The following is a 27,634-nucleotide window of genomic DNA, read 5'->3' as shown; positions in this document are numbered from 1 at the left end:
TACTGAACATGTCCCTTAAATAACCATTATGGGTGTTGGAGGAATACCCATAATCCCTTGCACTTGGATCATTTAATTGTATGTGTTTGATCAAAACATTGGGAATTACAGCGATGTTTACACTGATTGATATTTAGAATTATATGCTGATAATGTTTTTAGTGTTTTTGGTGTTTTACATTTTAAGTCACCATTACTGTGATAAGTGTTTGATAAGGGTTTGTCCTATTCTTTGAATATATCCATTTGATCAACTGCTAAACAATTTTAAGTTGATTAACTTTCAGGGCTAGAGAGTTGTAAAAAACGTTTTTCTTAAAGTCACAATGTTTTTTTTTTTTTTTTCTCTGTGTTGTGACGTACATTCAAGCATTTTGTCCATCTGTTGTTGTATGGTTGTTTAGCCTTCGATTGTATGAATGGGTCAGGGTTTAAGTGAATAAAATGATTGGTGAAGTCCAGCACAGTCTGTCGTTTCACCAGAAGATTGAAGCATTTTCATCAATTGAGACATTTTAATTCAAATGACAAGGTCAAAAGACTTTTTTAGAAAATGAAACATGCATGGATGAATTGTTCACAATCACATAAAAAAATGCATGTTATTATAATTTAAAGTTAGACTGATAGTTAATTCAACCATTTATTTAGCATTCAACAAATTCTTAAAGGGGTCATATGATGCGATTTCATGTTTTCCTTTGTCTTTGGAGTGTTACAAGCTGTTCGTGCATGTATAAGCTCTGTAAAGTTCCAAAGATTAAAGTCTCGAACCCAAAGAGATATTCTTTATAAAAGTTAAGACTCAAATGTATACGCCAAGAAAAAAGGCACAACTTTTATTCTCACTGTGCTATTGTTGTAGGAGACGCATGTTTTTTTTTGTTGCAAAAGTACTTTGTTCGGCCTTCCAAATGAGTACAAAACCAGAAATCAGTGGTTAAATTATATTTACACTATTCCGCATAAAAATACAACGCAAATATTCGAGTGTGTGCAACGCTTTTTTACGGAGGACTATTTCCTGAACCTTGGAGAGTAGCCTACAATGCCACTGTGCACACTATAAAGTGGGGAAATTCCAACTTTGCAAGTACAGTCTGGCACTTCTGACTCAGTCTATAAGTACGTTTTCATATTTAAAGAATTTGCTGGCTATTCAAAGGTGAGTTTTGAGCAGTGTAGAGTAGTGCTTGTTTGTCATTTTCATTTCATTTTTCGCTCTTTTCAGAATGATGAGCTTTGTAAAAATCAATGCATTTCAGAAAGGCAGGGCAGAGAGGAGAAATAATAATGTACAGTATGTGGAAAATAATGTTTTTTTTTTGTTTTTTTTTTTTTTACCTCAAACCACATAAACACATACACCAAATACACAAAATAATGTTCTTTTTAGCAACATCATATGACCCCTTTAATGCTGTGTTAGATGTATTTGCTGAAGAAGGTTTTTTTTTACTTTTCAAAAATTAGTTGGTACAACTAATTACTTAAGTTGAGAAAACTCCAAAGCAACAGTTGCTATAGTAGGATTGGTCAAGAAACTATTTAAGGTGGGACTTAGTGCAGGGTCAATTGTTTTGCAGCTTCTAATATGTGACATCGGGATCAGAAGGGACCACAGCTTGTCTCTGACACATCAAGCTTATCTCTAGTGGCCAGAAGTTTCATTTTGAGTCCGCCCATCCATCTATTCCTCACGTTTGTCCTGGCATGAGGAGAGCCTGTAGGGCCTTCACAGAAGGTCAGCTTGCATCTTCTCCGGCAGCTGACTCACAGTAACCTCGCTGTAGGATGTACCGATCAGTACACGGGCAGTCTTTTGAGGCGGGGTCTGTTGACAATAAGGATCCGCCTCTGTGCAATGAAGACAAGCCCCATGGCTGTCCGCCAGGCCATTGGAGAGTCTAGAGGAGTTGCTAGCATCCTTGTTGTAGCGTAGAGATGTTTGCCGTTGAAGATCTTTCTCACCAGGCACAGGACTACCTTTACACGGGCTGGAGCATATTCGTTTGCGAATCTGAGCGGTGTCCCTGCTCAGAGATTTACGAAAGTTGGGCTTGAATACTAGGTACACCACAGGGTTGTAGATGGTGGAGGATTTTGCAAAGATAGCTGCTAATGCAAAGGCTATAGGGGGAACCGTACTGGGTTCCACAAATGCCGCCCACATTGCCACAACAGCATAAGGGCTCCAGGCAGTCAGAAAACCAATGCACACCGCCACTGAGAGCTATGAGAGAAACAGAAATAACTCGTGAGAACATTTCCTCACTTTCTGGAGAAAAGAAGAAAATGGGTCATTCTTTATTTTTAGTGGAAACAGTACTTTCCAACAGTAGTCCCCATTCAGTCATTAATTTTATCCCTTAAAACTCAAACAGTCAAAATTAAATGTCAAAAAATCAAAATGATGTCTTCTTCCTTAAAATGGTTTGGAAATAACTCTTATCTCATTTAGTATATACAAATCTATTAATATTCAAATTAGTTCCTGTTTCCATTTAATCACACCAGCTTGGACTCCCTGTTCAACTTTTACTCTGTTAACTTAATGTAGGTTTGTGTACTTACGTACACAATTTTAGATTAATTTAGCCACACAGTAAGTGATTTTAAAGAAGAAGAGGAAGAACAAATTACACAGGGTTGTCTACAAGTCATTGTGCAGTATCAGAATGACAATGAATTTTATGTATTGCCCTCTCCACCTCTCCAACCCTCCTGCAAGAACCTTAAGTTTCCTGGAGCCAAGTCTAAAAACAAATCTTTTAAATGACTTAATGATTTTAATGCATATCATTGCACCTAGTCCACCTTAAGCACTGATTTTTTGCACCTTACCTTCACAATAAGGATATGTGCATTTGTTGTCTTGGTCTGTGGTGACACATGTTGCTGCACTGCTTGTCGTGACCCTCGTACAGTGATGAGGATCAATATGTAGGAGAGGAGAATGATGGCAAGAGGTACGGCATAGCAGAAGAGGAAGAGACATATTATGTAGGACATGGACAGAGCGTCGTAGCCTGGTGCATACCTGGAAGACAAAAAGAAAACAGGACATATCAATGGTGATGGCAATCAAGTTCACCGCTAAAGTTTCAGGGGCCTCTGTTTTTTCCTTGAGCTAAAATCACTGCTTGCTGATTGTCTAACCATTGCCTGAATCATCCCAACCTTTCTTTCCATTATGGTGACCCTAATATGCCCTTGTTCACATGCCCAAATTGTTGGTGTCACTGGTGTCACTGTGGTTAAAGAGCATAACCCAAAGGTTGATGAATCAAAACCATCTTCTTCTAAGACTATCTTCACTTATGTAAACACTCAGGTCTTACTTAAATCAAAATTGTCACAGTGCTATGCCAAATTGGTCATTGTCTAGTCAAATCTTATATATAAAAAGGAGCACTTACTATTGCTCTAAGGCAGGGGTGTCCAAACTTGGTCCTAGAGGGCTGGTGTTCTGCAGAGTTTAGCTCCATCCCTAATTAAACACACCTGAAGCAGCTAATCAAGGACTTAGGCATACTAGAAACTTCCAGACAGGTGTGTTGAGGCAAGTTGGAGATGAACTCTGCATAACACTGGACCTTCAGGACCGGGTTTGAACACCCCTGTCCTAAGACAAGCAGAATGGCACAGTGGGAGAGTGCTGGGCCCATAATCTAGAGGTTGATGGACCAAAACCATTGTCTGTTACAGTCTAAATTCCATCGTCCAGGTGTGAAACACAAAGGCTCTTAGTTCTGGGACTATTGGAATACTGCACCAATGTTTGAGAAGTGGTTAAAGTAGACATTATTCTAGTTAAGTATTTCTCAACTCCAGTCCTTGGGATATATTTCTCGGAATGTATTAGATTTAGCCCTCTTTATTCAGAAACCTGCTGACTTTGTGACTTTGTTATTAAATCACTTACGGATTTTGGGCCTCATTCCAGTGGATATCTTTTCCACAGTCCAGTCATAAAACACAAACCCTCTTAGTCCTGAAACTATAACAATGCTGCATGAATGTTCTGAGGAGCTGTTGAAGTAGACATTGATCTAGATCAATATGTTTGCATTTCAAATTCCATTCAAATGTCATTGACCCACCTGTCCAAGGCTGAGAATTACTGGAGGCACATGAGCCCCAGACCCAGTGGCCTAATAGATAAGGCACTGAGACAAGCCAGGGATTGTGAATGTTTTAAGCCAGGGGTAGGTACATTCAGTCTGAGAGAGCTGCAGTCCTGCAGAGTTCAGCTCCAACTCTGAAAACCCTCACTTTCTTATAGCCCTAGTAATCCTGGAGACATTGATTAGCTTGTTCAGGTGTATTTGATTAGGGTTGGAGCTGAACTCTGCAGGACTGCGGCTTTCTAGTGCCAACCCTTCCTACCCCTGTTCTAAGCCTGGGGCGTCAGCTTAGTGCAGGGGTGTCCAAACTCAGTCCTGAAGGGCCGGTGTCCTGCAGAGTTTAGCTCAACACACCTGCCTGGAAGTTTCTAGTACGTCTAGTCAAAGGCTGTTTCTCAGATCCAAGAACGCAAAGATCGGACTTGTGTTCTCGTGGAGACCGGTCTTGCCAGGCTTCCTTGAAAGAACAAAAAAGCTTACAGGCTTTTGTACATTGTCCACCCGGTTCAATTCTCTCAAGTCTGCATTCGATGCATCCTCAATATCAAGAACACATCCAGGCATTTTCATGTGTCCTCTGTACTTGCGTTCTTAAGTATTGGAATTGAACTTTGATGGTTAATGATGAAGTAGAGCGAGAACACAAGGACGCAAGATCGCATAAGAATGCATATTGAGAAACGGCCAAAGCCAATAGAAGCCAAACCTGCTACCTTTAGCCAAAAAAAAACATAATGGCTAAAGCTAACACTTCTGGTTTGGGAAAGGAGAACCAGAGCCTGTTTTCTTGAAATGGAGGTCAATGGAAGAGAGACAACACTGAATAAACAGCTTATTAGAGGAAACATTAATCATTTAATGAACTGACCGCCTATCGAATAATTTTCTACATGTTTTACACTAAGTGATGTTTTATTAACAAATTTCGGGAGGAGCTCGCACAGATAATTAACACGGCCGATTCACCCTCAGCAATTACTCTCCATATCCAATCAACCCAGAAAAATCCCTATAAATATCACAACATTCCTACCTTCATCATCTCTTGTCTTGTTAAACGCTATGGCCCATCCAACCACCGCGGACATGTCCGAGATCGACCTCCATCCAGAGGAGAACGCCTTCGAAGAGGCACCAGTTCCTGCAACTCAGGCCACCACCGCCCCGCAGGCTCCTCCAACTGAGCCCGCGGCTGCACCACGGGGCCGCAGGCCTTCCCGCGCCGCCGCTGCCGCTCATACCCGTCGACGCCAATCCACGCCATCACCGGCACCCTCCAGGCATCCTCCACCTTCCCCGGCGTCTTCCTACACCTCAGCCCTCTCTTCCGCCCCAGCCACAGGGAAATGGACCGTGGCGGGACTGCGGCAAGTACTCACTAGCGCCGGCGTCATCTTCCCGCGCCGAGCTACCAAAGCGGACCTCCTCAATCTGCACGCTTCGCTCCAACTGGGCGAATCCTCCAGCCTTACCCCTCCATCCAAGGCGGACAGAACGAGCGGGCGCCGCTCTACTCCCTACGATCGGCCAGATCAATCCGCCAGCGCCGCAGGGACGGGTTCCCGGCCAGGGCGCGCCAGCAGACCGTCAGCGAGTCTAGGCTGTGCCCCGGTCACCGAGGCTGCCAGCCCCCGCCCCCTTCCGATCGCCAAATCAATTGCGGCGATTTTTCAGTCACCTTAAAAAATTCAAGCAACAATCCGTCACGCATTTTATCGTTTGCCGAATTCACCATTGCATTCACCCGCTATTTAGAAGTGATTTGCGCCGTCTTCCCACACAGAAGACGCGAGCTCAGCGATTATCTCACTATAATCGCTGAGCTCGCATTATCATACGGGGGATCTCATTTTTACACGTATCACAAGCTTTTTGCTGCCAAGTGTGCTATTCGGATCACTCAGTGGAACCAGTGTCCTTACTGGGGGGCTCCAGATATGGAATTACACAGCAGGGTATTTTTAGGCTGTCGCAATATTTCTTGCGCAGTCTTTCGTTCATTTAATCACTCCACTGTCATTTGCCCTTTCGTCAATCCATCCATCCCCCCCTGCCCCGAACCTTCCCAGCCTAAATCCACCAGCTACGTCCCGCGGCTTGTGGACAACCCCGCCACGCCCACTCCCTCATTTCGCCGCCGCCCTCCGTCTGCCGACAACCAGGTATGCGCCAGCTTCAACAACGGCAGGTGCACAAGGCAACGCTGCCGGTTCATGCACGTCTGCAATTTTTGTGGCGGTGCCCATGCTCGCCTGGTTTGTCCTGTGCAAAAAGCTGCAAATAAAAATTCCAAACAATATTTATCTACTCCTGTAAATGTTTCTCGTCTGTCTGAAGAATTGCTTCATCATCCTGATTCTCAGTTTACAGATTATATTCTAACAGGTCTCTCACACGGCTTTCACCCCGGCGTCGAAAGTCTCCCTTCCGAAAGCTTTATCTGTCCCAATCTTCAGTCGGCTTTTGCCGGACCCGAAGCAGTCGACCTCCTAATTAAAAAAGAATTAGAAGCGAACTTCATGAATGGTCCTTTCTCCATTCCTCCCTTCAGTGTTTTTCGGGTCAGCCCCATCGGCATAGCTACCAGGAAATTTTCAGGTAAGAAACGGTTAATAATCGATCTGTCGTCCCCACATAATTCCCAGTTTCCGAGCATTAACAGCCTCATCCCGCTCGACGAATTTTCTCTTACCACGACATCGACCAAGCCATTACCCTGATTAAAAAAGCAGGTCGCGGTGCTTGGCTGGCCAAAGTCGACATCACCTCCGCCTTTAAAGTCATGCCCATCCACCCAGATTTTTGGCACCTATTCGGCATCCGCTGGCAGAATAAATATTACTTTGCCGTCCGCCTCACCTTCGGCTGCAGAAGCAGCCCCAAAATTTTTGACATGCTGTCAGAGGCAATTTGCTGGATCCTCTCCAACAATCATGACATACCGTTTTTAGTTCATCTCCTAGACGACTTTTTGATAATCTCACCCCCCGACTCCGTCCCAGCTGCACATCTTTTGACCACCCAAAAGGTTTTCTCAGAGCTTGGGATTCCCCTCGCCCAAGACAAAACCTTAGGCCCTAGCACTTCTATCGAATTTTTGGGCATCAACTTGGATTCCCAAAAATTTCAGGCCTCTCTACCCAAAGAAAAAATCGATAGAACCATACTGGTTACTTCCTCTCTCCTAGCCAATCCAGGCTGCTCCAAGCGCGAGCTTCTGTCCGTTTTAGGCCATTTAAATTTTGCAATGCGCATCATCCCGTAAGGCCGCCCCTTCATCTCCCACCTGCTTTCACTCGCATCTTCCGCCCACGCCCTAGAGGACCAAATATTCCTAACTGACCCATGCCACAACGAGCTCAGTCTATGGATATCCTTCCTCAAACAATGGAACGGATTATCCTTCTTCTATAATAACCTGATTTCTTCCCCGATCGATATCCAACTGTTTACAGATGCCGCCCCCTCCATCGGTTTTGGTGGTTTCTTCCAAGGCCGCTGGTTCGCATCCACATGGCCCCCCCAGCTGGCTGACTTGCCGCTCCAGCTATCATCCTCAGCGCTATTTGAGCTATATCCTCTAGTCGTTGCAGCCTTTCTATGGGGTAAAGAATGGTCTGCCACTAGCATCCTTGTCCATTGTGACAACGAAGCTACTGTGCAATGCGTCAACAAAGGCCGCTCCCATTCTCCTACCCTAATGCCTTTGTTAAGACGCCTAATTTGGATTTCGGCTTGTGACCAATTCATTATCACTGCAAAACACATTCCTGGGTCAAAAAATCAAATAGCTGACTCTCTTTCTCGTTTTTCCTTCCAGAAATTCAGATCCTTGGCGCCGGAGGCGGACCCACTCCCGACCCCAGTACCTCCCTATTCAGAGCTGATATTCCCATGAACCGCATGGAAATGTTTCAAAACATTTCACGCGGCTTACAAGCTATCGTTTCCCGACTTCTCCTTGCTAGCTATCACCTCCTTCATCTCCTATCTTAACGCCATCAAAAACCTCCAAGTCAGCTCCATTAAAGGATACCTTAGCGGGATCCAATTTTTCCATAAACTTCTATACGGCTCACCTTCGACCCAAATTACCAATTCCCAGACAGCCCTACTCATTAAAGGTATACAAAAAACCCACCCCACCCGCCCAGACACCCGCCAACCTATACAGTAACGCTGAAAATACTATCAAAGTGCATTTCCACCCTCCGCAAAGGTTACCAATCCATCCACACCACCCGTACGCTAGACGCTATGTTTATCCTGGCTTTTTTCGGCTTCCTCAGATGCTCTGAGCTCGCCATCACATCTAGCTTCAACCCAGCCATCCACCCAACCATTTCCGACCTAGCAGTATTAGGCAATGAAGCCATTTCCTATTTCATTAAAAGCAATTATCTCAGTCCATTCCCCATCCACCCGCACTATTTACACAGCCCCTCGTCAGCCATCCCACAGTATTCCCCTCCAGTTCGATCCTCTAAACTTTCCTTCGTACCCCGCACCGCAGTGCCAGCTCCCTCAGGAGCCCCTAACATTCTTCCCACACTGCAGCAGCAGCGTTCGCCTCCGCCGGAGCCTCTATTTATAACCTTTCTCTGCCGCAGCAGAGCCCGCTTCCGCAGAAGCCTCTAGCCCCCTTCCCCGCACCGCAGTGCCAGCTCCCGCAGGAGCCCCTAGCCCCCTTTTTCTCCGCACTGCAGCAGCAGTGTTCACTCCCGCTGGAGCCTATATTTACAACCTTTCTCTGCCGCAGCAGAGCCCGCTTCTGCAGAAGCCCCTAGCCCTCTTCCCCGCACCGCAGTGCCAGCTCCCGCCGGAGCCTCTATTTACAACCTTTTTCTGCCGCAGCATAGCCCGCTTCCGCAGAAGCCCCTGGCCCTCTTCCCCGCACCGCAGTGCCAGCTCCTGCCGGAGCCTCTATTTACAACCTTTCTCTGCCGCAGTAGAGGCCATTGCCGCAGAAGCCTTTAGCCTTCTTCCCCGCATTTCAGCAGCAGCTTCAGCTCCGGCAGGAGCCTCATCCTCCTTTTATAGTTCCCCACTGCCGCAGCAGTCCCCTCCTCCATAGGAGTTTTTTCCTATTTTTTCCCCAACAGCGCTCGCAGGAGCTCCTCCCTTATCTCCATCCATGCATCAACACCCACTACGAACGTCCAGCATCCCTTAAGTCCAGGCTTTTTGGGGGGCTATTTGGCTGCTGTCCTGCGATTAATTACTAGCCCTTTGGGGAGCGCTTATAGGGTTCGGGCCAGTGCTGAGCTCGGACCCTCTCCCGGACAGCACGCCAAATACGCACAACCTTTCGCTCAGTTTATTATCCGTAAGAGGGAACTCGTGAAGTGATGTTTTATTAACAAATTTCGGGAGGAGCTCGCACAGATAATTAACACGGCCGATTCACCCTCAGCAATTACTCTCCATATCCAATCAACCCAGAAAAATCCCTATAAATATCACAACATTCCTACCTTCATCATCTCTTGTCTTGTTAACGCCCCTCCTTCACCCCGTCTCCTCACCTTCTGCCCTTAAGGGGGGAGCGCTTATAGGGTTCGGGCCAGTGCTGAGCTCGGACCCCTCCCCCTGGGCGGGGGAGAGCCCCGGGCTCGGGAATGGCTACTGAGCTCGAGGCCCTCTCCCGGACAGCACGCCAAATACGCACAACCTTTCGCTCAGTTTATTATCCGTAAGAGGGAACTCGTGAAAGAATACTTTTGGATTGAACTATTTTCAGAGTTTACACTGAAAATATGCTGTTTCATACGAGAAGTCACTGATTTTGCGACAGGTGGGATTCAGATTACGGCACTTCCCATTCATTCCTATATTATCCGTAAACTGTGATTGGGTGTCACACAACTCTGAACTAAAATTCAATGAAATTAAGGCTGTAATGTGATGGTTCTCAAAGCACACATAATCCAAGCTAACAATTAAACTTTCTCCAATAGTAAGAAATACAGACCCTCTCATCGCTCAGTAGAAAGAAAATATCTAGTAAGAGCGTGATTAGCTGGTTCAGGTGTGTTTAATTGGGGTTGAAGCTGAACTCTGCAGGACACCGGCCCTCCAGGACTGAGTTTGGACACCCCTGGGTTAGCAGATCCTTTCCTTATAAAAAGGTTCAAACCCTAAATAAGGAGCATATTCCATGGCCCAAGTGTAAAACACAAAACCTCTGGCACTATACCACACTGCGTGAATGTTTTGAGAAGTTGTTGAAGTAGATTGCCATGTCCATTGGCCTTGTTTAAATGTCAAGCTTGTTGGTGTCACTGGGCCAACTGACCGAGACAGAGAATTACTGGGGACAAATGAGCCACAGCCTAATTTTCATGTCTACAATCTACTATCCTATAAACAAAGGCAACAATATCAAAAAATAAAACCATAAAAAGAATGGAGTAATTTTGTTAGAGACTGCTCCATGTGATCTCAATAGAACGTTCAGTGCATTAGATTACTTTAAAAAGTGTGTCATTTTTGATGATAAAATACTGTCTCCTATCCCAGTTCATTGTGCAACTATAAATAAGCCATTTGTAGGTTGACTTTCCAAAGAGTAAAAAGGACAATGTAGCTCTGTGACACTATAAAGCTATCAAAGTGATCACATTTACAATTTGTCCTTGTTAGATTATAAAAAAAAAAAAAAAATCAAATGTACTTATGGGGGGACCCAAGCCATATAGAGACCAGAATATCAGTCTCTAGACAGGCTCTTTTGACTTGGGTCAGTAAACAACTACCCAGAACTCACACACACACAAAACACATAGAGCACCTCAACAACTGCAATGCCCAGACAATCACGCAGAAACCCCTAGCATTGTGGCAGCAAGCGGCGGTGCTGTTAATAGTATATAAATTACACACATCACCTTTAGGCTGACTTTTTGGCTTGCTGTGTCTGTTTTTCCGAGAACCTTTCAGTGCTTCCATTAACATTCTCCCAGACACTTACCAGTCTATGCAGCATGCTGTCCCGTAGGGTTCAGGGCCATAGTGACCCCAATTTGCCAAGGGACCCACAGCAAACACCATGGCATAGCACCACACCCCCACTATCATTAGACAGGCATGAGAGTAGGAGAATTTGTTACCTATTAAAGGAAAGAAAAATAATTTATTTAGCACAAAGTATTGATAACTCTTAGATGTTTTATGCTGTGTTAGAGAATATTACATATAAGCTATTGATTAGAAACATAAAATGAAAACTGAAAATACATTTGAAAACCAAAACTTTTTTCCTTTTAGAAGCACACCACTTAGTTAATCCATTCAATTCCCACATGCACTTTTGAAGGATAGTTACTGTACCAAGAAAGCTATGCTGTGGTTAAGATGAGTTATTGATGAAACGTCATTCTTTTTCTTGAAATTTCTCAGAAGTACATAAATGAATTCTTCATCCTTTCTCTTTTTTTGAAAGGAGACCATATGGTGCTGTAAGGGTGACATATTTTTTAGTTCAAGAACCCATAAGTGAGTTAGCATTTTAGCGCTTCTGGTTCCATCATCCTGATCATCACTGCTGCACTATATAAGGGTTGTGCTTGCCAAATGGGTCCAACTGTTTTATTCAAAATATCTTCATTTGTGTTCTAAAGATGAACTCTTACTACTCTACTCTGAAGGTCTTAAGCATTTGGAATGACATGAGGGTGAATAATTAATGACTATCATTAATATTTTTTTTTTGGGGGGGGGGGTGAACTATCCTTTTGACGTCTTTTAAATATAAATCTTAAATAAAGATATACAGGTGAGGTCAAAAGTTTACATGTACCTTGCAGGATCTGCTAAGTCTGAGCCTGAGGGATCATGCAAAATGCATGTTATTTTTTATTTACTACCGACCTAAATAAGATATGATTTATGATATTATAGGTGTCATATAGTCCACATGAGAAAATAAGAGTTGAATTTATTAAAATGACTCTGTTCAAAAGTTTACATACACTTGATTCTTAATACTGTGTTGTTACCAGAATGATGCACAGCTGAGTTTAAATCCAGGGGGTAAAAACTTTTTGAATTTGAAGATAAGGATAAATTTAAATTATGTCTTCTGGGAAACATGTAAGTATCTTCTGTAGCTTCTAAAGGGTAGTACCAAATGAAAAAAAAAGAGATACAGTATTTAGGCCAAATTAAAAAAATGTACACGTTCATTCTGTTCAAAAGTTTACATCACTGGCTCTTAATGCATTGTTTTTTCTTTTCAAGCATCAGTGAGAATTTGAACCTTCTGTTATAGTTGCATATGAGTACCTCAGTTGTCCTCAGTGTGAAAAGATGGATCTCATACAGTCATTGTTGGAAATATAATGTGTTACAGCATTGTTAGCTGGCACTTCCTTAATCCTGGACAGGGAATTGACCAGAGCTGCAAAGGTTGTTGCTGGGATCCTCTTCCACTCCTCACAGAGCTGCTGGTGTTAGACACATGGTGCTTCTCCACCTTATGCTTGAGGATGCCCCACAGGTGCTTGATAGGGTTCAGGTCTGGAAACATACTTGGCCACCCCATCAGCTTCAGCTTCCTTAGCCAGGCGGTTTTCATCTTGGTGGTGTGTTTGGAATCATTATCATGTTGGAAAACTGAACTGAAACTTTCTGAAGGGAAGGCATCATGTTCTGCTTCACAATGTACAGTACATAATGGAATCCATGTTTCCCTCAATGAACTGCAGCTTCCCAGTACCAGCAGCACTTATGCAGCCCCAGACCATGATGCTACCACCACCATGATTGACTGTAGTTTTAGACAATTTTCTTGGTACTCACCAGGGCATCGCCACACATGCTGGACACCATCTGAGCCAAAGAAGTTTATCTTATAGTCTCATCAGACCACAGGACGTGTTTCCAGTAATTCATGCTTTTGGACAGATTGTCTTCAGCAAACTGTTTGCGGGCTTTCTTGCAAGCCAACTTCAGAAGAGGCTTCCTTCTGAGACGACGCCTATGCAAACCGACTTGCAGTGTGCAGTGTATGGTCTGAGCACTGACAAGCTGACCTTCTACTTCTGCAACCCTTAAAGCAATGCTGGCAGCCAGGTTCTGCACCTGACGCACAGAATGAGTGCTCAACTTTGTTGATCGACTCTTGCAAGGCCTGTTCCGAATGGAACCCATCTTGGAAAACCTCTGTATGCCCCTGACCACTGTAGTGTAACTCAGTTTCAGGGTGTTAATAAACCTCTAATAGCCTTGGCCATCTTTGTGGAGAGCAACAATTCTAATTCTCAAATCCTCCGAGAGTTCTTTGCCATGAGATGCCATGTTGAACATCCAGTGGTCAGCATAAGAGAATTGAACTTAAATCACTTAATTTTAACTGCTCTAATACACGATACACAACTTTTTATGGTCCTGTCAAGCAGACAAAAACATAAACATGATGAATAGGAAGTGGCTTTGCATGGTTAAAAAACATACTGCCGTAATCACTTAGAGTGTACTCACTTTTGTTGTCAGCTATTTTGTAGTCTCAGCCTCAGACGTCACGCCCACAGAACGTTGGCTAAACGTCTGATGCATATGGTTCAATTAACTGGAAACACTTCAGGAATGTCGAAGTCGTAATCTGATTTGTTGAATTTGATCGGATTTCCGGAACACGCGAGTGTCGCGTTTATTTTCGGTCCGCCGGGAAACAAAGCGCAGACTGATTTACTCGCGTTTTGCTAAAAGGTGCTTATGCAGACACCGTTGCTGTTATACACATTTGCGACGTTCGCGAACAAATTACTGACTTACTGCTTGTTCTCCCTCTTCTTCGTTAACTTTCAATGCTGGTTATTTCAATGACTGACTTGTTGTATGCCAGTCTGTTGTTGTGGGGGCATTTCTACGCCCCGAAACGTGACGCTGAACGAAACAAACTGTGATTGGTTGTTTGACTTGTCTGCTGAACGGCCTTATGGGCGGGCCTTGGCCAATGAAAGCTGCCATGAATACCAGACCTTCAGCCGTCAGTCTGAAGGTCTGGCTATGCGAGACTAGCTATTTTGACAATAATAGCTGTATGGTGAGTTATTTTCAGAGGACAGTAAATACTGATATACAAGCTGCACATTGACTACTCTAAAATATATCCAAGTTTCATATAGTTTTGTGCCTTGAGAAGATATACTAAAATCACTTTTGTGAGATACTGTATATACGCAAATCTTCATAAATTTGATTAGAAATTACAAACTTACACTGTTTACATTTGATTGAATAGACCGTTATTTATGAGTTTAAGCATAGATGGTTGTGCACAGGCTACGTAATTATGTCAGCTGAGCAACTACCATTGAGATAATTGGGGATTCATATGCACTCTTTGGTTACTCTCAAGGGCCGGTTCAAACAGAATGTGTTTGTGCTTTGAAAATGGGGAAAATTCAAGGTTTTTTAAAACTTTTTTTTTTTTTTTTACTTGAAGTGCATTTTTAGAATTACATGTCATGTACTAGATGCTGCAAAAGATGCAAGATGCGAGCGCAACAGTCAAACATGTCTGCCTAGTGCAAGTTTACATGTAAAATGAAAAAGTAGCACATGTCCCCCAACACATTTTACACAACAAACTGTAATCTGCTATATTACTCTAGAATTATGGCATATATCAGGTGCAGAGCTAAAGATTCACCAATCTAGCAACAAACCCTCCAAAATAATGTTTTAACTGCATCCCAAATGTGTTCGCATATCTTCCACCTACAGAATCCATCTGTTCACCTGCTGTCCTCCGTACCATCTTAATATCTTTCTCAAGCTCACCCACATGCTGTTAAACAGCCCTGTTTAATTTGTCTCCTGTCTCCCACACACACCTTCGTCCTTTTAACAGTCAGTCAAAAGTTGAAACTGACTAAACTAATGAATTCTAATGAGGCCAACTTTCCTGTCCATACGTGGGAGTATTGACCAAAACCAAACGAACATTAGGCATCCAGAGAAAGCTAAAAGCTTGACTATCCAATAATCACACTGAAAGCTATAAGGTAATGAATTTCCCTTCAGAGTGCATCACGACAGGACAGAAGGATTTCATGCAGCTGCATCCGATTCCTAATTAAGATATGCAGGAGGGCCAGGGAGGTAGATAAATGTATTGTGGTGTGAAAGGTGAGGAAGAATACCATAGTTTGGGAAGCAGACTTTGAGGCAGCAGACGGACGACAGAGCGGTGAGATTTGTCAGGCTGGTCAAGCCAAAGAGGACGCCGCATACAGCATAGCATAAACATGTCAGCTGTCCAAACAACCACCTGAGAGAATGAGAGAGAGAGACAAGTAAGGAAAGCAAAGGACAATGATTTTTGTCTTTTCACTATAGCCATTTTTATATTATACAGAGTTACAGACTGTGAGACAGAAACAGCATATATGCATTTAAAAGGGAATAACATGGAAAACAATGCATCAGAAGCACATTTTAGGTGGCCTTAACTACTATGTACTTACATTTAAATTAATCATTTGATACAAAGCACTTTTTGTGTACATGTTTTTACATCTTACTTATATATAAAGAAATCTGTAATTAATTATGTAATTGCATTTATAGTTATACTTTTTATTCATGTTTTATGTTGCTGCCTCATGTCAAACTGTTTTAAATAACTTTTTCCCACATCAATCGACACTCCATACACCATAATGTAAAAGCAAAAACAGGATTGTCACAACTTCATGAATGTATTAAAAATAAAAAACCTGGAATAAGTACATTTCATAAGTATTCATACCCTTAACTCCGTACTTAGCTGAAGCATCTTTACAGCCTCAAGTCTTTTTTGGTATGATGCGACAAGCCTTGCAGATCAGCATTTGACAGTTATCTCCCATTTTTCTCCCCACCTCTATACCCCTCAAGCTCTGTCAGCTTGGATTGGGGCAGATGCACATTTTCAGGTTTCTCCAGAAATATTTAATTGGGTTTAAGCTTAGCTCTGGCTGGGCCACCTAAGTACATTTACAGAGTTGTCTATAAGCTAATCTTGCTGTGTGTTTAGGGTCATTGTCCTGTTGGAAGGTGAACGTTCTACCCAGTCTGAGGTTCTGAATGCTCTGGACCGGGTTTTCATGAAGGCTATCTCAATATTTTGGTGCATTGAGCTTTTCTTCTACTCTGATGAGTCCTTCAGTCCCTGCCACTGAAAAACAGCCTCACAGAATGAGGCTGCTACCACCACACTTTACTTTTGGGATGGTATACTCTCAGGTGATGAGCAGCGCCTGGTTTTCTTTTAAACATGATGCTTGAATTTGAGGTTCATCAGACCTGAGTATCTTGTTTCTCACAGTCTGAGGGTTCTTTAGGTGCTTTTTTTTTTTGTAAATTGCAAGTATGTTTTCATGTGTCTTTGGTGAAAAGCATCTGCTAAATGTCTAAATGTAAATGAAAAATGTAAAAATGTCCTTCTGTAGATTTCTCCTATCTTCCCATATGATAAAGGAACTCAACTAGAGTGACTATCAGGTTCTTGGTCACAAGTCTAGACAAGGCCCTTCTCCATCAATTGCTCAGTTTGCCCAGCAGGCCAGCTCTAGGTAGAGTTCTGGTTGTTTCAAACTTCTTCCATTATGGATACTGGAGACTACATGCTTCTGTGAACCTTCAATGCGGCAGAATTTTTACAGAATTCTTCCTCAGATCTGTGGCTTGATGCAGTTCTGTTTCTTAGCTCTATAGGCAGTATTTTTGACCTCATTGCTTGGTTTTTGCTTTTGATATGCACTGTTAGATCTTTTATTGAGACGTGTGCCTTTCCAAATCATACCAGTCAAATTTAATTGACCACAGATTAACTTCACTCAGAGTGTAGTAACATCTGAGCTAAATTTCAAGTGTCCCAGATAAAAAATTGCTTTGCCATTATGGTGTATGAAGTGTAGATGTGGGAGAAAAGTAATTTTAAAGTAGTTTAACATAAGGCAGCAGCATAACAAAACATGAAAAAAGAATGACATGAAGAGGTATGAATACTTTTGCAAGGCACTGTACACCTTAACCTACCCTTAAACCTACCCATTCCACCAAACCTGTCCCTAACCTTATCTTATGCCACCTTAAGTGAAATGAAGAGGAAAGGTGTCAGTGAATAAAAGGGAAAACAAACTAAATTGCGTTACTTATTTGAAAAAGCAATTCAGATATTTTCTTGTAAATTTAAAAGCAATGTGTTACTTTACTAGTTACTTGAAAAAAGTAATCTGATTACATAAAGCCCGGTTCACGATTACATGATTTTAGCCAGATTTTGGCACAATCTGCTTGACAAAGGGTGTCACAATATGACTTTGTCTTACAGCTGTGACTGTGTATCTCATAATTGCTTTTTTCTCATATTTGCAACTTTTTATCGAGTAATTGCAATTTTATGTCTCAGTATATATATTTTTTGCCTTACTTTTGTTACTATTATCTCACAATTGCCACTTTAATTGCACTTTTATTTCTTGTAATTATGACTTTTTATCTTACAATTTGTGTGATTTTATATCTCAACTTTTTTTTTCTAACAATTACAACCTCATATCTTGTAATTACAATTTTTGTTGTAACAATGCAACTATTATATAACTACTTTGAAACTTTATCTTACAATTATGCAGTGTTGGGGAAAGTTACTTTTAAAAGTAATGCATTACAATATTGCGTTACTCCATAAAAAAGTAACTAATTGCAATACTTAGCTACTTTTATGGAAAGTAATGCATTACGTCACTTTTGCATTAATTTTTGTCATAGGCTGGGCTTGCTTATTTGTTTTTTTTTAATAGCAAAAAACAAAACAAAAGTTACATTTTTGGCAACTGTAAAAGGCCTTTTACACCAAAAGTGAAGTGTCTTGTTACCTCACTCCCAACTTATCTCAACACAGGACAGGAGAACTGTCAGTGAATAAATGATAAAATAAAGTAACTTGCGTTACTTTATTGAAAAAGTATCTCTGGAGGTTTAAAAGTAATGCATTACTTTACTAGTTACTTGAAAAAGTAATCTGATTACATTACTTGTGGTATTTGTAATGCGTTACTCTAAAGGCTTCCATACATTGTTGATTCACTACTAGCAAATAAAACAAGAAATATATTCTGATCGTCATGAAAACAGCAAAGTCTAACACTGTGTCTCAACCATCTGCAGAATGATATAATGACAAGCAAACCGCTGCACTGTTGGTTACTAGTAGATGATCGTACTCAACTGCAATATCCAACTGAATGATATCTGCATGTTGTGGCACAGTGTTAGGCAGTTCTGCCTCAGCTTTGGTCCTGTGTCAATGAAAGCTGCCTTAGACTCTGTCTGTGATACTGGGAGTGGGCATATTTTAGCACAGATTTCTTGTCTGCCAAGCATCTGCCTACTTGTGAGCAAAGGCTGATGGAATCGCCAAGGGAAAGAGAGTAACTGTCATCCCAAGGTCACTAATAGATAAATTTATGATGAAGAATTCTGCCGGCTTGAGGGATGATCTCTTACGATACGCAACAAGGAGCAGGATGCCATTTCCTAAGAGTGACAGAATACCTAAAAAAAGAGAAAGAAATGCATTTAGTGAATAGTCAATACCACACATGCTTTGTTTTTTCCACTATGCGACCCCTATTTTACTGTTTTGTTATTGCTCTGACAGGTTGGCAAGCCCTGAAACATCTATGATTTATTCTGGCACTTTACGATTTGAAGTCACTCTTTAAACTGCTGTATGTCCTCTTGCTTTGTTTGCCAGTGACCTCTGAAGTTTTGATCTAACATCCCTAGATACATTAATGTTTACAGTGCATTGTTTTAGTAACACCAAGGCTGTGAGTTTGAATCCTGAAACATCAAATGCTGAATATAAACTCCTACCAAATTCATAAATAAAAATGTTACATGATTGTGTGCCCAAAAGTTTACATACATCTTGCAGAATCTGCAATTATTTTCTACCAAAATAGGAGTAATCATACAGAATGCATGTTATTTTTTTATTTAGTACTGACCTAAATAAGATATTTCACATAAAAGATGTTTACATACAGTATAGTCCATATGAGAAATGGTTGAATTTATAAAAATGACCCTGTTCAAAAGTTTACATACATTTGATTCCTAATACTGTGTTGTTACCTGAATAGTCCACAGCTGTTTTTTTGTTTTTTTGTTTAATGATAGTTGTTATTGAGTCTCGTGTTTGTCCTGAACAGTTAAACTGCCAGCTGTTGAAAAAATCCTTCAAGTCCCACAGGTTCTCTAAAAGGAGAAATTATCCATTAAGTGCCACGAATTGAGTCGTCCTGTCATCATAAACTCTTGCACTACACATCATGGACTTCATTCCCCACAAGCCACTGCACTAATCACTGCATTCACCTGCTCCTTGTTTCTCACTGCACTGATTACCGCTCACACCTGCACCTCATTTCTAGGACTGCATTTAAGCCACTCTCACACTCAGCTTCTTTGCGAAGTCTTGTATTGCCCCGGCTGCATTTCTGAGCGTTTCTTCCCGTGTTTGTTTTCCCGTGTTTGATTCCTGGACTCCCTCCCGTGTTTTGACTACGATTTCTGCCTGCCCCTGTGTGTTTGTCTGTTCCAATAAAATGCTGCGAATGGATCCGCTCGTCTCAGACCGTCCTTGTGACATTAAGAGCCAGAGGGTGTAAACTTTTTTTTATTATTTAGTACTGCCCTTCAGAAGCTACAAAAGATACTTACATGTTCCCCAGAAGACAAAATAAGTTAAATTTACCCTGATCTTCAAATTCAAAAAGTTTAATGCATAATTTTTCCTTCTGAAGCATCAGTGAGTGTTTGAACCTTCTGTAATAGTTGCATATGCGCCTTAGTTGTCCTCAGTGTGAAAAGATGGATCTCAAAATAATGCAGTCATTGTTGGAAAGGGTTCAAATAAACAAAAATGATGAAAAACTTAAGGATTTGTGGGACCTGAATGACTTTTCTGAAGAACACCGGGCAGTTTAACTGTTCAGGACAAACAAGGGACTCATGGACAACTCAAAAAAGAAATTGACAAAAACAAAAAGTGTATACTTTTTAACAGTTTTATTTTTATAACTTCAACTATTATTTTCTCTTGTGGGCTATATGCAGAGGTGGGACCAAGTCATTGTTTTGCAAGTCACAAGTAAGTCTCGAGTCTCTGCATTCAAGTCTCTAGTCAAGTCCTGAGTCAAGATGGGGTCCTAATCGAGTTGCAGGTCCTCAACTTTAAGCTTCTAAAGTCCTAAACAAGTTAGTGCTGTTTGCCCAAATGAGTGTCTCTGTATTAATTACTAAAGTAAATTTAAAGTCAATAGTCTATAGTAGGTATAATTATAAAAGATAGGCTATAATAATTAGTGGTGTTTCATTGAGTAATTAATCATTGTTTGTGAACAAATATCGGCCTAATTGAATTAATAATTTATTTTACGTCCACTATTTCATTTGTTTAGAATTCAGTGATTTTAATGAATCAGTTGAGTCAAATATTTAATAACTTGCTAATGCGTAATACAGACATTAATTTATCATGAATTCATCCATTTCTTGAAAGACATGAAAGTGAGTGGCTGGTAAACAGGAAGAATAAAATGAACTTTATATGTAGGCTACATACGAGTGTTTGACGTGAAAAAAAATCTATTTATATTTTGATCTATTTTGATCAGAAATCTTTTTTTAGAGGGTAGGCCATAAAGACTTGCAGAGTCACAGGGTTCAAGTCAAAGTCAAGTCTCGAGTCATTGCCGTCAAAGTCTAAGTCAAGTCGCAAGTCTTCTTTGAATATGTCAAGTCAAGTCACAAGTCATCAAATTTGGGACTCGAGTCTGAGTCAAGTCACGAGTCCACAACTCTGGCTATATGTAAACATCTTTTATGTGAAATATCTTATTGAGGTACTAAAAAAAAATAACATGCATTTTGTATGATCCCTCTTATTTTGCTAAAATAATTCACATTTTGCAGATTCTGCAAGGTGTATGTAAACGTTTGACTTCAACTGTATATTCATCCAATATCTCCTCTTTCTCCCTCAACTTTACTGTCTCTCTTGATTGAATAAAGGCTATAAAGTCCATGAATAATTTAAAAGCAGTGTCAGTTGTAAGTGAGTGGACTCACAGAAAGTTGTGTATATAGAACCCATGAAGACATCGTGCTCCTTTGGGATTTTGGAAATAAAATGGGAAGTTTCTGTGGTATTTCCCATCTGCAGAAAAGATAAAAGACAAGACAAGACGTTTAGATGAACAGTGGGAAAAGGATTAGGCCAAAGCCGTGGTAAAACATGAACAATAACTGAGTATTCATGAGTGAGCCGAGGGTTTTCAGGGCTGAATCAGGGGACTTTGTGGTTCAGTGAGCTTTCTGGTGAGTCCATTACAATTGAGATTAGCAGCTCATCTCTCGGCGAAAAGAGCCAGATTCCCGCTCACAGCTAATGTCAACAGAAAAATGTCCAGTCCAATTGTTTTATGGAACACAAAAAGGAGGGAAAAGGAATGAAAATTAATTTTTATGGATATGGGCAGAAATCTATGGACAAAAAATGAACTCTCCAAGTTTAATTTATCTATTGAAATGGAGAATCATTTTTATCATTTGTTTCTGAAAAGTCATTTTATTTTAACTAACCAGTGCCACACAGTGTTTTGTGTAACAGAATGCCAGTTGTAGTCTGTTGCTGATTTTAAATTAAATTACAATACATATACAGTCAAGCCCTGGCAAATTCTGACTTAAAGTTACTTTTATTCAACCAGCAAGGTTTTTTTTTTTTTTTTTTTTTTTTTAGACTGGAAATGACACAGGCTTCTCCCAAAAGATAATAAGACAATGTACAAGAAGCATCAATGTGGAAAAAAAATATATATATATATTTCTCAGCTTTTATTTACATTTGAACAAAAAGTGGCCAAAATTATTCATACATTTTGCAAACTGTCACAGTCTATCAAAGTTCTGTCTGTCAAAGTTCTATACCATTCCAAATAGTCCAAGCTGTTCTAAAGCATCCTAATTACCCTGATTCATTGGGAACAGCTGTTTTAATCAACTCAACAGGTGAAAAACAGAAGCTCTCTGCTGTTTGTTTGTGGACAGTCATGGCTAAGACAAAGAAGCTCACTGAGGACCTGCGGCTGCGCATTGTGGCTGCTCACAAGTCAGGAAAGGGCTATAAGACCATATCTAAATGTTTTGAAGTTCCAGTGGCTACAGTGCAAAGTATTATTAAAAAATACAAGACATTCCGCACTGTGAAAAAATCTCAGAGGACGTGGTCGGGAGCCAAAAGTGACACCTGTGCTGTCCAGGAGGATAGTGAGAGAGGTAAAAAAGAATCCAAGGATCACCATCAAGGCCATCCTGATGAATCTGGGCTCTGCTGGTGGCAACATCTCAAGGCAGACAGTCCAACAGACACTGCATACCGCTGGGTTCCACGGACACAGACCAAGGAGAAGAAGACTTCTGTTTTATGGTCAGATGAAACAAAAATTGAATTGTTTGGCCACAATGATGTAGCCTTCATTTGGCGTAAAAAAAGGAGAAGCCTTCAACCCTAAGAACACCATCCCCACTGTCAAACATGGTGGTGGGAACCTAATGTTTTGGGGGTGTTTTTCAGCCGGTGGACCAAGGAACCTAATCACAGTAAACAGCACCATGAAAAAGGAGCAATACATCAAAATTCAGATACTCAGATATTCAAACAACATCAGGCAGTCTGCAGAGAAACATGGCCTTGGGCACCAGTGGACATTTCAGCACGACAACGACCCAAAACACACAGCAAAAGTGGTGAAGAAATGGTTATCAGACAAAAACATTAACGTTTTGCAGTGGCCCAGCCAGAGAACTGACTTAAATCCAATTGAGAATCTGTGGAGGGAGCTAAAGATCAGGGTGATGGCAAGGAGACCCTCCAACCTGAAAGAGTTGGAGCTCAGTTAGTAACATAATCCATTACATTACACATTTCAGGTAATATAATCAGATTACTTTTAGATTCATTTTGATTTAACACGTTCATCACACTGATTTAAATATGATAACATTGTACCATAGTGATATAAAAATACAAAGAAATAGAATTATCTTTTATGTCAAGATTTCTTCAACTGTGGTTCATGGAGTTTGTGAGTTTAATGTAAAAGAAGAATTAAGGGGAATCAATAAATTATGAATAATTTATTGTTATTGTGTGAATAATATGTAATCCATTAAAAGTAACTATAGTCTTATATCAAGTATTCAAGTGTAATCTAATGATCCAATGTGGTCCTGGACCACAAAACCAGTCAAAAGGGTCAATTTTTGGAAATTGAGATTTATACATTATATGAAAGACAAATAAATTGATGTACGATTTGTTAGGACAGGACAATATTTGAAATATATACAACTATAAAATATACAGCTACGAAATATATTCAACTGTTTAAAAATCTGTAATCTGAGGGTGCAAAAAAATCTAAATATTGAGAAAATCGTCTTTAAAGTTGTCTAAATGAAGTTCTTAGCATTGCATATTACTTATTAAAAATTACATTTTTATATATTTATGGTAGGAAATTTACAAAATATCTTCATGGAACATGATCTTTACTGGCATAAAAGAAAAATGTATAATTTTGATGCATACAGTGTATTTTTGGATATTGCTACAAATATACCTGTGCTACTTCCAGGGTCACACATATTTAATTTTTGGAAACAGATTATGTATTCCAGATTACATGTAGCAATGCATGATAGATTTAACAAGGAAAGTCAAGATTTTGAGTGAAAATGTGTTAAATTACAGTCTATTTTCTCATAAAGCATTCAGAAGATTTAAAATAACAAACACAAATCATGCGTATGATTCTTTTATGTGCTTTTTGGAGCTTGACAGCTAGAATCACCATCCTCTCATCCTTGTTCTTCACAAATGAAATGGTCATATAGGTTTTGGGAACCATGAGGGTCAGTAGATTTTTATTTTGGGCCAGATACAACTAATTATAAAAAATAATAATATGAGAAGCACTGTCTTGCAAAAGCACACTCTTAAAAATAAAAGTGCTTCATGATGCCATAGAAAAACCTTTTTTTGTTTAAATGGTTCAATAAAGAACCTTTAACACCTGAAGAACCTTTCTGTTTCACAAAAGGTTCTTTGTGGTGAAAGAAGGTTCTTCAGATTATAAAAAGGTAAGAAAGACATGGTAGAAAGAGAAGAAAGAAAGAGTAAAACCTTTGACTGAATGGTTCTTTGTGAAACCAAAAATGGTTCTTCTATGGCATTGCTGTGAAGAACTTTGGACAGTATTTGTCACTGTCATGTAACAAAAAGAAAATATAGTTTTATTAGTATTTATTTGTAGGTTCTTATAAAATCCCCTTCTTGAGACATGCTTACTCAAACACTCAAAATGGAAAAAGAATAAAACTTTAAGCATGTAGGAAATTGTTTGCCTGGGGAAATAGCTAATACAGTTTAATGGTTATTAAACCAAATATTTGAACACAGAATGTCCAATCAGTATCAAGTGTCCCAGAAAGCCGTCTTTTCCCTCTCATAAAGATAAACCACTTTTTTCCCACCATACGCTCACAAACACTTTCTTTGTTTGCTGTCCTTAAATCCTCCTGAAACACAGACACATATACATACTTATACAGGCCATGTGTGTGTGTGAATAGTTTATTCAGAATAAAGACATAAAGATGTCCATACACTGATATCACTACAAAGGCAAAGCCTCTTACTATCTATACAGAACTGGAGGAGTCAATGACCAAATTGTGCAAACGGCCTACTTTCTGGAGGCTGATAAATGTCAACTCAGCTGTTATTAAATAGAAGAGTGATGCTTCAGCCTGTGCCTGAGGTGTGGGGACACAGCTTGCATCTCTGTCAGGATAATGAGTCACCTTTATATAGATGCAAACAGATACAAATAACAAGCACAGAGTAATCAGCATTGACAATTAATTTAATGCATATAATTTTATTATGCAGCTTAAAAACTTAAAAACTGGATTCTTGATTTGATTAGTGACCTAGAAATAGTACAGATTGCTAATGTACTTTTCTTTACTTTAGAATTTTTGTTAAAACATTCTGTTATTCTATTCACCATATTTCAATGAATTAAAAACATGCACATATCGGTGGTTTATGTGAATGAATATAGTGCTAAACAAAGAAGGACATCACTTACGTGCTGACAGCCAAGTCTAACAAAAATGCACTCTGTCCAGCACCATGTTTCAGTTCATGTTGGCACAGTCTGTTCTCACTACATACTGTACAGCCAGACATCAGTGTTTTTTTTCTCTCTCTCTCTCTCTCTCTCTCTCTCTCTCTCTCTCTCTCTCTCTCCATTTCAGTAGTTCAAGAAAAAGCTTTTGACTGAGTTGAACACCAGTATTTGTGGCAAATGCTAGATCCTTTTGGATTCAGCTTTGGTCTTATAAACATGATTCGAGTCTTGTACAGTGACACTGAGAGTATTTTAACGATCAACAGAGGTTTGAGTGCTCCCTTTAAGATCCCAGAGCGGAGTCAGACAAGTTTGTTCATTATACTCCCTGGTCATAGAGCCTTTCTTATAAGCCTTCCTGGATGTGAAAGTTTTTAAATTATCTGCATATGCTGATGATGTTTTTGTCATTGTGAAGAAACAAGAAGATATTAACACCCTAGTAGAAAACAATGATTTTGGTGCATTGTCCTCTGCTAAGGGTTATTAGGGGAAAAGGGATGTTCACATGTTTATGAAACGAAAGTGCAAAGAAAGTCAAACACCCTTTACAGAAAAAGGTAAAACAATAATGTTGGACAATTTTGAAGTTGGAGGAGAAAATGAGTTTTTCGCCCTACCCTAATTTTTTTAACCAAAGTACACAGATGAATAACTAAACTAATAAAACGTATATAGGCAGGGCCTAAAACTAACTTTTTGCCACACCTGCCAATGGCCAGTAGCATAATCAAATTTACCAGCCATTTTTTTTTTTTACAGGCCATGAATTTTTTTTTCTTTTCTTTTTTTTTTTTTTGCAAAAACAGGCAGTTATTACTACTACAATGACTAAACATACTTACAATGTTTTTAATTTGTCCTGCTACTGGTGTCTCTGTTAAATGCATTTCCCTCAATTTTACCTATTAATTTTAGCCATTCAACATTACAGTATAATTGAAAGCTATTATTTCTAATTTTTAGGCTTTGAAATATATAAAAAAAGATTGAATTTAAGTGATTTAAAAACAATGTTCACCTAGACTATAAATTGTATATGCATAAACTATGCAGATTAATCTTTAATCAAGCTAAAAAAGTTAATAAGTGACTAGAGCAGTCCAGTAGTTTTGTTCTTTGATTTCCATCAATGACAGACTTCAGCAGATTTCACTTTAAAAGCATCTGATTTTCTCCTAACTCTTTATGGTCATTTAAAACTTTATAACTCTTTTAAGACTAAGTTTATAAGGTAACTCGCCAAAACCACGCATTTTGACATAATCGTGTGTGTTTTCGTCTATTGAAGCGTTATTAGTGCGCTGTCTAAAGTGGTTCAGCGTATGCGTAACGTTACAGCCGAACGCGCAACCTTTCGAACCATACTTTACTGCACCGTTTAGACAGCGTAACCCCAGGTATGTGTCACCACATTCTCGGGTTATAAAGAAGGGAAAAGTAAATCTTTCGAAATAAAGCATAAATATCTTCTCAGGTAAAAGTTATTAGAACCTTAGGAACAAGCTGGCCATCACACTGCTCTGACCTTATCAGCCGTTTGTATTCTATTATTTGATTCGCTCTTGTCGCTTATGAGAGAACAGCTAATCACAATGATCTTATGATAGAAAAAGATTATTTTATTCACTTACGTCAGAAACAGTGAATCTCTTTAAAAACTGGCTGTTGTTTTCGCTACATTGCATTGTTATTTTTTGCATTTTGCATTGTAAGTTTTACCCACCAACTGGCAACTGACTCTGTTACATATACTCGCCAACGCCGATTTTTACTTATGGTTCCCTCCCAGGTAACTCGAGCTGCGTCGCAACGTTGGGAACGCCTCATGCGTGAGCACGTCCTGAATCATGTGTGCAACTAGTCCAACAGGAGTGTGAGACGTCACGGGCATCATGACGTCACCGACCAGGAAGTATAAGAGCACGTACGGTGAAACCCAGCGCTAGCTTCTGTCGTTTCAGCAAGCGCTCTGTGTCTGTGTGTTGTCAATCACTCTCCGTTTTGTGCAAGTTAGCACAGCTTTTGTTTTGAGAGTGATGTCTAAGTCTGTCCATAAAGATAAGCAGCAGCACTACAAAGTGTGTGTGCCTCCTTGCACTCGCTTCATTACGAGTCAGGACACACACACTTTGTAGTGCTGCTGCTTATCTTTATGGACAGACTTAGACGTTGCTTGCATGGGTGCACAGCATGCGGCTTCAGCCCTCGAGGGGGCTGACTGCCTGCACTGCTTGTGCATGCCAT

At 40.3% G+C, this 27,634-nt stretch overlaps 1 protein-coding gene across 1 annotated transcript; it reads right to left on the bottom strand.

Annotated features, from left to right (window-relative positions):
- Window positions 1-556: 556 nt before the first annotated feature.
- Window positions 557-27,634, bottom strand: opn7d (opsin 7, group member d). The gene is made up of 6 exons (XM_073819183.1): window positions 27,553-27,634; window positions 18,512-18,674; window positions 15,275-15,402; window positions 11,098-11,236; window positions 2,845-3,040; window positions 557-2,233 (listed from the first exon to the last, which is right to left on the bottom strand). The coding sequence occupies exons 1-6, from the start codon at window positions 27,632-27,634 to the stop codon at window positions 1,736-1,738; spliced, it is 1,206 nt and encodes a 401-aa protein (XP_073675284.1). The 3' UTR covers window positions 557-1,735.

This window comes from Garra rufa, chromosome 15 (assembly GCF_049309525.1).
Source record: "Garra rufa chromosome 15, GarRuf1.0, whole genome shotgun sequence".
Lineage (NCBI taxonomy): Eukaryota > Metazoa > Chordata > Actinopteri > Cypriniformes > Cyprinidae > Garra > Garra rufa.
This window is presented reverse-complemented; position numbering and strand designations above follow the sequence as displayed.